A 10,957-nucleotide genomic window follows, 5' to 3' on the forward strand; every position below is an offset into this window, starting at 1 on the left:
GAATTATGGTCCTATTCCCAACCTGTTAGAACTGGATTTACGGTCCCTGCCTGGAGATTCCCACTCACCAGAGTTTGGACTCCAACCCCCTTAGTCTTCCTGAGCTTAGAGTCATATATATGTCATTGAGAACTCACATTTGCTGCTGGATGCTTTGGATATCAGCCCTAGGGGCAACATACCCTCAGCACAATCTCTCCCTCTTAGAAATCCAAATAAAATATTAAAAAACTCTAATCTCTATCTTGCCTCAGTTTCTCTGGCATTACATAATCAATCATCTTTCATGAACTACTGATATAACCACAGTAGGGGCAGCCAGGTGGCACAGTGGATAGAGCACCAGCCCTGAATTCAGGAGGACCCAAGTTCAAATATGATGTCAGACACTTAACACTTTCTAGCTGTGTGACCCCGGGCAAGTCACTTAACCCCAGCCTCAGGAAAAAATAATAATAATAATAATAAATATAACCACAGTATTGGAATGGCAAGCACAGAAATACTTTCACACACAGCCACAAATGTATTCTCTTCCCTATGCTGCTATATGATCATACAGTCAATATCCATCAGAGATAGAACCTGGATTCAGATTTTCCTGACTCTGTCCAATCAGGAGGTGTCCATCCGAGAGACTAGGCTGACACTCAGTTTTCCAGGTATCTTTAAAACTGGTAGAACTCAGTTCCTAGTTTATGCCAGTAGAGATTATTTCCATTCAGATCACATGCTCACCTGTTCTAACAATAGCTAGTATTTATGACTGCAAGTACAATTGTACTTTCTCTCTATTGATATAGATCAATGCCTCTAAGTTGCATGAGGGGCAGGCCAGAATTGGTAAGAGCAAGAGACTAGAGAGTCTGTCTATTTTGCCTCACTTTGAAGCTTCTTCAAGAGTCCTAGTTCTTCATTCTGTCTCAGATAAAATAGGAAGTCCCTAGCTTCTTCAAATCCCAGCATAAATCCTATCTTCTACAAGAAGTCCTTTCTAATCCTACAATTAATCGGGATTAATGCCTCTTAACTGATTATATCCTATTTATTCTATCTATACATTGTCTTACTAAGTTTTTTTTGCATATTTCTTTCATTAGATAGTGAGATCCTTGAGAACAGGATTGTTTTTGGCCTTTCTCTGTATCCCTAACATTTAGCACATTAATAAATGTGTATTGACTGACTTCTCAGAGCTTTCCTCTCATAGTCTGAGGAAAAGTGGTGGTTGGGGTATGATAATGATGTTGTGTGGGAAAAGGGTGAAGAACTTATAGATCCTAAAGTAAATCAAGCCTATAGGCCTCAGTTTCAGCTTCTCCAGAGTCACTTGATTTTAGTAAGGCCTGGACTACATCCCATTATCCAACCAAAGAAACTGTGTATCACCTTGTCTACTACATTCCGCTGACCAACAAGGGTACAGTAGATTTATGTGACTAATCACAACAGATAGAGGGTGGGATTTTGGAAGTTCTTTGTCTGAAATGTATAAAAGCTTATAAGCATTTTCAAGGCTCTGGCTCTCTCCTGCTGTGAAATTTGGCTCACAGACCAGGATGGGGTCTACTTCTCGAGATTCTAATGGATAATTCTGCTTTCTATGAGTGATCTCTGAGTAGTCAATTTGGGTAGGTCTACTTGTCCCAAACAGTTGGGGGCTCTCCAGGATGGAGTCTTTGGGGGAGACAGCTATGTGCACCCAGAACAGCGATGGGCGCCCATGGAGCAGTTTTCTCCATGGTCTCTGGCTCTGGGTGAGCAGCCTCCCTCCCCTCTTAGACAACGACCCAAGGCGGGGATACTCAGTGGAAAGCAGAATTGAAGATTGAAGAAAGAGGACAATGGACAAGTCCTGACCATCAGCACAGTCTAGAAGATCTACTAGTAGCTCGAGAGGTAAGAGCGAGTCGGAGTCTGGGGGTCTATAGGCCGAGGGAGAAACAAGCTCTCTAAAAGAACTGGAGGACTGTTCGGACCCCAAGAAAAGGACTTTCGATAGCGCTCTTGGGTGACTGTTGGTGTAAGGGTGACCTATACCGGTACTGAGAATATGGGAAGATAGCAGTCCAAGGATTTATGTCAGGACATTAGGTAATTCAAGAAAAATAGTACTCTGTGTTTGTCTGTGTGTGTATGTTTGCCTGCTTTGCATTGTTTGTTCTGTGTTAAAAGTTAGCAAGCTCATAAGAGATAAGAATTCAGCTGAATTGTGGCAATTGGAATTCATTCAGAGTGGCTCAGGTAGAAAAAAAAAGAAGTTGGAAAAATCTTTTTTTCTCTCTTTACCTCTGCCTCTGGCTTTGTAGAAGGAGGGAGAGAAGGAGGAAAATAAAGTTTGGAAAGTTTTGAGAAAATAGAAGAACAGTGGTTATCACTCCTGTAAACAAGGAGCCCTGTTATCAGAATTGCTTCTTGTGGGAATCTTGCCCAAAAAAAAAAATAATTTTTTTTCAGGTAAAACAATAATTGGTGCTTAACTCTTTCCTGGCTTACTAAAGAAAAGAAGTTTGAATGGAATATCTAGGTAGATTTTAGGAAATTTCACAAACTAAAGTACTGGTTAATTTTAAAATAACTTTAAATTGGCATGTGTGTTAAGATTGGAAACTTAAGATTGGAAATAAGAAGTTGCAGATATTGGAAGGGAGGAATAAAAACAGAGTAAGAAAGGTAAATAGCTGAACATGGGGGTTCTCTGACCTGTTGAAGGTGAGGAAAAATTAGGCATATTTCTAAAAAAAATTCATTATTAGCAAGTTTGCTTTCGTGGAATTAGAGAACAGAAAGTTTAAGAAGGCTAAACTGGATAATTGTAACATTTGATTAAGAGTTTTAAGAACAATGGTTAAGAAATTTGGCAATTGGTTATTTTCATCTTGCAACTATGCTTGGTATAAAATTTTTGTGATTTTAAACTTTTTAACCTGTTGCACTAATTTGTAAGTAAAAGAAAAAAAAAAACTTGATCATTTTAAACTGATGGGGAAGTTTTCCCTGAAAAGCAGATTTTCAAAGTCTGCTAGAAAGGAGTAATGGCAATAAAACTTTATATGCTTAATGCCCACCTGGGAAAAAGAAGTTTCTGCTAGTGGTCTTGAAGCACTCAGGCAGAAGGAAGGGAAAAAAAAAAACAACTATTTGGTTTGCTTCTGAAACATTGGGTAATTTGTTAACATTATGGATTATGTTTACTGGAAATGTGAGTTTTATAGAGTTATTACATATTTACTGTATTATGAATCTTAAAGTTTAAAAGTTTTTTTTTTTTTTTAACAAAAAGGTGATTTAAAGAAAAGGGACAAGAGAGATTGATTTACAAAAGTAATTAATAGTTTAAATGGAGCATCTAGTCAGAAGAGTTACTGGTTTGAAGTGTTTAAAGTATGTCGGAGAAGGTTTGAGTAAGTAAGCATTGGGAAGAGAGAGACAGAGAAATAGGACAGGAGAATGAAGGTGATTTAAGAAGGATTGAATAGTGGGAACAAATGATTTCAAGAAGAAATCAGTGGGAAAAAGAAGGAACTGGTTGGAAAGGATAGTCACAGAGAGATGGCTGTGAGATGGGATGTGTTTTTGCAGGGGGAGAGCAGCAGTGGAAAGCTGCAACTGTTTTTGGCTGAAGAAAGCAAACTGACTTAAGGGGTCAGATTGCTCTTACAAAATGTTAATTTAGTGAACATTTGTTTCTAAAATACATAATGGTTTTCGTGTTTAAAGAATATGATCAGAAATGTGATATATAGTTTGAAAGGGTTATTTTTTTTAAAGAGTTTAATTGATGTTTTTAAGAACTTTTCAGATTATTTTATGTGAAAATAGGAAGTTTTAATTAACTGCATTGATGCAATTATTTAGAGGGACTCCAAGGATAATAGTTTTTGCCTTTGTCCTTTTGAAAATGCTTTTGTTATGGACAATATGTAGTTTGGGATTTTTTCTGTGTATTGGGTATTTTAAAAAAAGAGCAAAATTATTGATATAATATTCAATGTATAGAACATCCACTTGGGTATATAAGAATTGTGTGAACATTCTGGGATAAATTTGTTGTTATTAAAAGTCTTACAATATGTAGATGATCTTCTTGTGGCAGGGAGGAAAAAGAGTGACCTTGTCTAAGTCACTATCAGTTTGTTAAATTATTTAGGAGCACAGGGACTGAGAATTTCTTAAGACAAATTGCAATTTGTGAAATGTGAGATAAAATATTTAAATCTTTGTATAAGTGAAGGGAAAAAGAAATTAGCTCCTGTAAATTACTTGAGGGAAAGAATGGAAACGGTAAAGGTAAGGGATTGGCACACAGGGCATTAGTCACTGAAATTTTGACTAATCTTATGTTACCTAAGAACGTTGCAGTGATTCATGTGCAGGGGCACCAAAGAGGAGATTCATTTGAGATAAGGGGAAACTGCTTTGTGGATGAGGAGGCAAAATGGGCTGGAGAAGGGGAATCTGTAAGTATGGAGGAGATGATGGTGCTAATTCTGGCATTTCTGCCTCAAATGTCTCCACCTTCCCTTACCCCAGAAGAGAGGCAGGAAACCCAAAGCCTTGGCTCTCAGAAGGATAAAGAGGGACACTGGTTCCTCCCTAATGGCAGAGAGGTACTGACCACAGCAGGTATGAGAAAGGTGCTGCAACATTTACATCAGGGCAGTCATTGGGGTGTCTAAGGCCTGTGTGACGTGGTGCTGATTAAGTTGGTGGCACTGGTCAGCGGGTGTCCTGTTTGTCAGAGCATGAATAGGGTAGCCCAATGACAAGTCCAAAAAAGAGGAAGGCCCCTGGTATCAGGCCTTTCCAAAACACACAGGTGGACTTTATGGAGCTGCCATCAGTGTGGCATCTCAAATACCTGTTAATCATAGTGGACCATCTGACCATATGGGTGGAGGCCTTTCCCCTTGCCTGGGCAACTGCCTTAGCAGTCATAAAAGTACTCCTTGAGCATATCATTTCAGGGTATGGGTTGGTGGAGCAGGTAGATTCAGACCAAGGCACCCATTTCACGGCTAGGATCCTCCTATCTGTGTCCCAAGCTCTAGAAATATCATGGGACTTACATATCCCATGGCATCCGCCCTCATCAGGTAAAGTGGAAATAATGGATAAGGAAACTAAACAGCAACTGACTAAATTGACTGAGACACAATTGCCCTGGACCAAGTGCCTTCCCTTGCCTTATGAAGAATTAGAACAAAACCCTGAAGAGATGTAGGATTATCACTTTATGAATTATTGTATAGTCACCCTTATCCAAAAGAGATTCAAAATTCTTCCTTGGAACCAATATTTGAAACCAAGGATTTATTTTTAAGGAAATGTTATGTCTTTACTGTAACATCTGAAAACTTTACAACTAAAAGGGCTTATTGCTCAGACTCCTCCCTTAAGATTTCAACAGTGAATGAGTTCTAGCTTAGAGAATGGGTCCTGGTTCAGATGTGGAAAGACCCTGAGCTGGAAAGAACCGTTCTAGATCCTCTTGACATCAAATACAGAGGTATTACACAGGAAAGAGGGTGGACTCAGCATACCAGAATTAAAGGACTGGTGGATGCTTCAAGGGTGTGGATTTCCCAACTGAATGCAGAGAAGAAGCTGAGACAAATATTGAAAAGGAACTGATGAACTGTGCATGTATATATGTATATATGTATATATATGCATATACAAATATATTTATTCATAAATATATATATACACATATATGCATATACAAATATATTTATGAATAACAGGGGGACTATGTGGGAAAAGGGTGAAGAACGTATAGATCCTAAAATAAATCAAGCCTATAGGCCTCAGTTTCAGCTTCTTCAGAGTCACGTGATTTTAGATAAGGCCTGGACTACATCCTATTATCCAACGTGGCTGAAGAAGCTGTGTATCACCTTGTCTACTACATTCCACTGATTGTCTGCTTCTCAAGATTCTAATAAATAATTCTGCTTTCTATGAGTGATCTCTGAGTAGTCAATTTGGGTAGGTCTTTTTGTCCCAAACAATGTGACTTTCTGGACACATGTTGCTTCTTTTCTCTCCTCTGTAGGGTCTTGCTGATAAATGAGACTGGTCTGGCTGTGCACTTAGGTGGCTAGGTCAGCAGAGAAGCTGATCAGTGACACTCAGTCATTCTTATAACATAGCCAACCAGATTATTTCTTTCTGTGTCTCTCTTCTTTATTTCCTGCTCTTTCTCTGTCTCTTTCTCTCTGTGTATTTGCTTGCTCTCTCTGTCTCTGTTCTCTCTCTATGTCTCTCTGTCTCTCTGCATTTTTGTCTCAGTCTCTCTCTGTCTCTCTGTTTGCCTCTCTCTATCTTTGTCCCTATCTGTCTCTGTTTCTCTACACACCTCCCTCACATTCTGTCTCATATATTCTTTTCAGTTTCCTTAATCTCTAAAATTCAGGCATAGGAACCAATAACATATACCATAATCACATCCCAGATATGAGAAATGGATGGGAATTTGGTTTTCACAGAATTATGAAAATCAAATTGGAAAAAATGAAATTTAAAGTAGAAAACTGAAAGCCACAAGGACATCAAAGAATAACAAAGGCTGGAAATTTTAGATTTGAACCAAAGTCTTCTGAACTTTGTTCCATAAGAATGTAACCTCCCTGGGGAGCAGGAATAAATGGGATAGATTTACATTCTGTAATTTTTCTAACAATTAATGGAGAATCAGGGGAATAACTTGCTCTTCAGGATAGGAAATAAAACACAGCCTTTGCAGTTCCAAAAGGGTTTACTAACTTAGGCACCTATTCTTGCACAATGTAAAATAAAATTTTCTGCATTCATCAGTAAGTCAGTGGAGTTCTTGATAGGATATTTTGTTTCTTAGACCAGACCAGGGTATTGAATAGAGTATTGAATTGAAAGAGAAAGCCTTTGCAGATAGTTAACCTTTCTTGAACCATTTACTTATTCTAAGTTAAAAAATAATTCACATAAGAAAATAATGACCTCAACATATGTTGCAGAAAGAGCACTTAATTTGGAATCAAAGACCTTAAGTTCGAATCTCAGTTCTGCCACTTACTCTTCAAGTGTGGTAGTAAAGTCACTTAACCTGTTAAGGACTTAGTTTCCTCATTTGTAAAATGAAGAGGATGGACTAGATGCCTTAAGTGTCCTTCAGCTCTAAATCTATGACAGACAGCTCATAACTCCAACCAACATTTCTATATTGCCTACTGCAGTGCTTCTCAAATATAGTCAAAATAGTTTTGCCCTCCAGGGATTCCCTCCAATGGTTTTGGAAACCTCCACACTGAGAATTTCTGGCTCCATGGATCAAAAAAAGAAGAACCATAGACAGACACAAGGCTTTCAGTAAAATATTCATTGGCATCTAAAAGAATATCAGTAATTTTCTTTAAGGTAAATACTTATCCCTTTTCTTAGTGCCCACAGAAAAGAATAATAGTTCTTTAAAATTAGGTTTATGTAGAAAAGTTTAGGAATCTATTCAATCTATTCAAAATAAAGTTTAAACAAATATGTCTCAAAAATAAAGTTGCTATAAGAATGACATAGGAAGGAAAAACAGAAATCATCTTACTTTCTCTGAATAGGTACCAAGCCCAATGACAGGAATGCTATTTCCATCATTCAAAGGTATTCGGTGATTACTAGCAGTCAGATTCATGGTGCAGAAGGTTTTGATTTCCAAATTGTTGCCAACATTTTGGAGCTTTATGTAAACCTTTTGGAAATAGGGGCGGTACTAGTGGGGAGGAGTAACAACTAGAGGGAGGTAGAAAGTTAAATACCAATTTCCTAATCTTTTCTATTGATTTTTCCAGAGGAAATATTAAAAAAAAAAGAGTAAAACATTTTATCCAAAAAAATTACTGCCACAATAAAAGCACACAAAAAAGTATGGATCAACCATGCTTCCTTTCTTTTATTCTCCAGGCTCCAAAACCTTTTTTACCCCCTCACCAAATGGATTGAGGATTGGAGAGTTATTGTAGTCTACAAAATAGACCACAGAAAATGGGTAAAAAATTCTGCCCAAAATTTATTGTATTTTAAAATTCTAAACTTAAACATAAAAAGTATTTCCATAGATTAAAAGATCACCAAAAGAGAATTTCATATGAAAACTGAATCTCCATTTTAAGACAATTATTTTAAAGAAAAAATAGTCTACAACAAACATTTATTAAGCACTTACTGGCTTTGTCCTAAACTGTGGGAATTAAAAAGAAAGGCAAAACACTCTCCTGGTTTTTGGATCTCACATTCCAGTAGTCAAGGGCTATTATTAAGCCCTTACCTTGTGGCTGACACAGTGAGTATTCAGTGTGGGAATACAAAAAAAAAGGCAATCTTTGTTCTCAAGGGATTTACAAACTAGTCTACAATACACAAACTGAAGTAAAAGTGAAAACTCAAGCAGAAAGTATTAAACTTGGGGACCTGGTAGAGAAGATACTTTGAGAAGTCCCTAAGTAATTTTGCCAAGTGAGAAATATGGAGACGTATAAACTGAGTCCCCATATAGAGATTTGGACTTTGGGGTCCTACCCTTCAATTTGAGTCATAGGGTAGTGCTGAGATGAAATTGTCCAAGGCTGAAGAGATCTTTTTGAATGATGAGGACAATAGAAGAAATAATAGGTAAATGATTATTTACATAGTGAGTATGCACAATATAGGGAAACAATCTCAGAGGGAGGGCATTTAAGGGGGAGGAGGTATAAAGATGATGTCTCCTACAGAAAGTGGTATTTGATTCTAGTATGGAGGGAAAAGGGAGAAGGCAGGAGGTAAAGGTGAAGTGGGAAAACATTCCAGGCATGGAGGACAGTCAGTGAAAAGGCACTAAATCAAGAAATGAATGTCATGTGTGAGGAAGAGCAAGAAGAGGTCATAGACTATAGAGTTACATGGAGGGAGTAAATTATCAGAACACTGGAAAACAGAAAGAGGGTCAAGTTGCAAAAGGCTTTAAAAGCCCAGTAGGGATTTTATATTTGATTCTAGAAGTGATAGGAAACCATTGTAGTTTACTGAGTAGGGACTTGGTGTGAAAGGAAAAACACTTTGGTAGCTAAGTAATGTTTTGGAGTGTAGAGAGACTTCCGGAAAGGAGAGCAAGTGGAAAGCTGCAAAAGACCAGCCATGAAAAGAAAAGGGCCTGGGTGTGTCAGATAAGTAGCTGGAAGAGTGGGAAAGATAGGACATATGCAAGAGATATTGCAAAAGTTGAAAAAAAAATCACCCCAAACCAAAATTTGGCAGCAGAATGTTTATATGAAATGAGAGCATGTGAAGAGTTAAAGTTTCTAGTCTGGGTGATGGGAAAGGTGGTAGGGTATTTGACAGTGATAAATTGGGGAAGAGGAGAGAGTTTCTAGGGGAAAGATAATAATTTCTATTTTAGGACATGTTGAGTTTGAGATATGACAGGACGTGCAATTGAAGATGTCTAAGGGATAGTTGGAGATACAATGCTGAAATGTGGGGAAAAAGTTAAGATTAGATATGGATATATTAGATATCTAGATAAGCTGAGGAGATCATCAAGTGAGGTAAAATAGAGGGAGAAGAAAAAAAGACTTAACCTTAGGGGATACTCATAAAGAGGTAAAAAGGGCACAGAAGTAGTAGTATGAAATAGATTTGGAAGAATAATCATTGTAAAAGAATATTATATAAAAATAGCATAATAGATTCAGTTACAGTTCAATCAACCTGAAGAAATCAAGTCAGGCATCCATCACAAGTTACTACAAAGGAGTGTTATTTTATTTATGTGAAAATAGCTTTATGGTCTCAAGCAATTACAATGCAGAGTTATAAATGAATGAGCAGTATACAACTTTTCAAATTTCAGGGGTGTGGAGGCAAGAGCTGTAAAGGAAGGGAAGGAACCAAGGGAGAATTTGGAGAGATAAATGTGGGATCTAGGAGAAACCAGTAGAATCCACCTAATTGATCAGGTCCGAAAATTGTCTAAAGATAAGACATCCTCAAAGAGGATTGAGACTAGGGAGGCTAATACCTCTCATCATTCTATACAATCAGTAGTCTGGGAGAACTAGCTTCCTTTTGGTATTCTTTTGGGTATTTGATTTTCATTGGTAATAGCAGGATGGGCTCCTTCCTGATAAGGGAAGATAATAAGATGGTTTCAAAGTTCACATCTCTCATGGCTTATAGACATGACTGGGATGAAGGTCCAGCAAAATAAATAGAGGGAAAAGAACAAGGAGAGAGCAGTATCATGAAAACGTAGAGAAGAAAGAGTACCCAGGAGAAGCAGGTGATTAACACTATCAAATACCACAGAGAAATCAAGGGAGATCAGGATTAAGAAAGAAAGGCCATTGAAATTGTTGTTCAGTCTCGTCCAATTCTTCCTGACTCCATCTGCGATTTTCTTGCCAAAGATACCAAGTGGTTTGCCATTTCCTTCTCCAGTTACAGGAAGCTCAGGCAAACAAACTGGGCCACCTAGCCCATCACATTTGACAATTAAGAAATCACAGGTAATGACAAGGTCAGTTGCCAGATTTCAGAGCACTGAATAGAATGAGAGCAAAGAAAATGTAGACACCAATTGTAGATGGTATAGATGGTAGATCCTCAGGGAATCATATAGAAAAGAGAAAGGTAATGGGGAACCTAGGGAATGCAAAATTAGAGCATCAATCAGCCTTGGAATCAGGAGAACCTGAGTTCGAATGTGGCCTCACACAGTTTACATTTACTAGCTTTGTGACCGTAGGTGACCTCCTTTGCGTCACCAAAAAAAAAAAAAAAAAGAAAAAGAGAGATAATTAGTGAGAATGTAGAGGGATGGAACTCTGAAAAGGTGTACTTGAATCTAAGACAGCAGAGTGCTTAAGGATAAGTACCTATTCAATGTGAGATAATGGTTCTATAAACATATACTTAGATGATATGGTGATATGATGGCTCTCCTCAA

General features: G+C 37.7%; 1 protein-coding gene across 1 annotated transcript in view; it reads right to left on the reverse strand.

The window, feature by feature from the left end:
* AKR1D1 (aldo-keto reductase family 1 member D1) overlaps positions 1–7,735 on the reverse strand; it is a 65,112-nt gene extending 57,377 nt beyond the window's left edge. Inside the window, exon 1 of the mRNA XM_074267814.1 lies at positions 7,580–7,735. Coding sequence (XP_074123915.1) covers positions 7,580–7,666 — 87 coding nt within the window. The 5' untranslated portion in view covers positions 7,667–7,735. The remainder of the gene's footprint in view (positions 1–7,579) is intronic.
* Positions 7,736–10,957: the final 3,222 nt, after the last annotated feature.

The sequence above is a fragment of the Sminthopsis crassicaudata genome, chromosome 5, assembly GCF_048593235.1.
Source record: "Sminthopsis crassicaudata isolate SCR6 chromosome 5, ASM4859323v1, whole genome shotgun sequence".
NCBI lineage: Eukaryota > Metazoa > Chordata > Mammalia > Dasyuromorphia > Dasyuridae > Sminthopsis > Sminthopsis crassicaudata.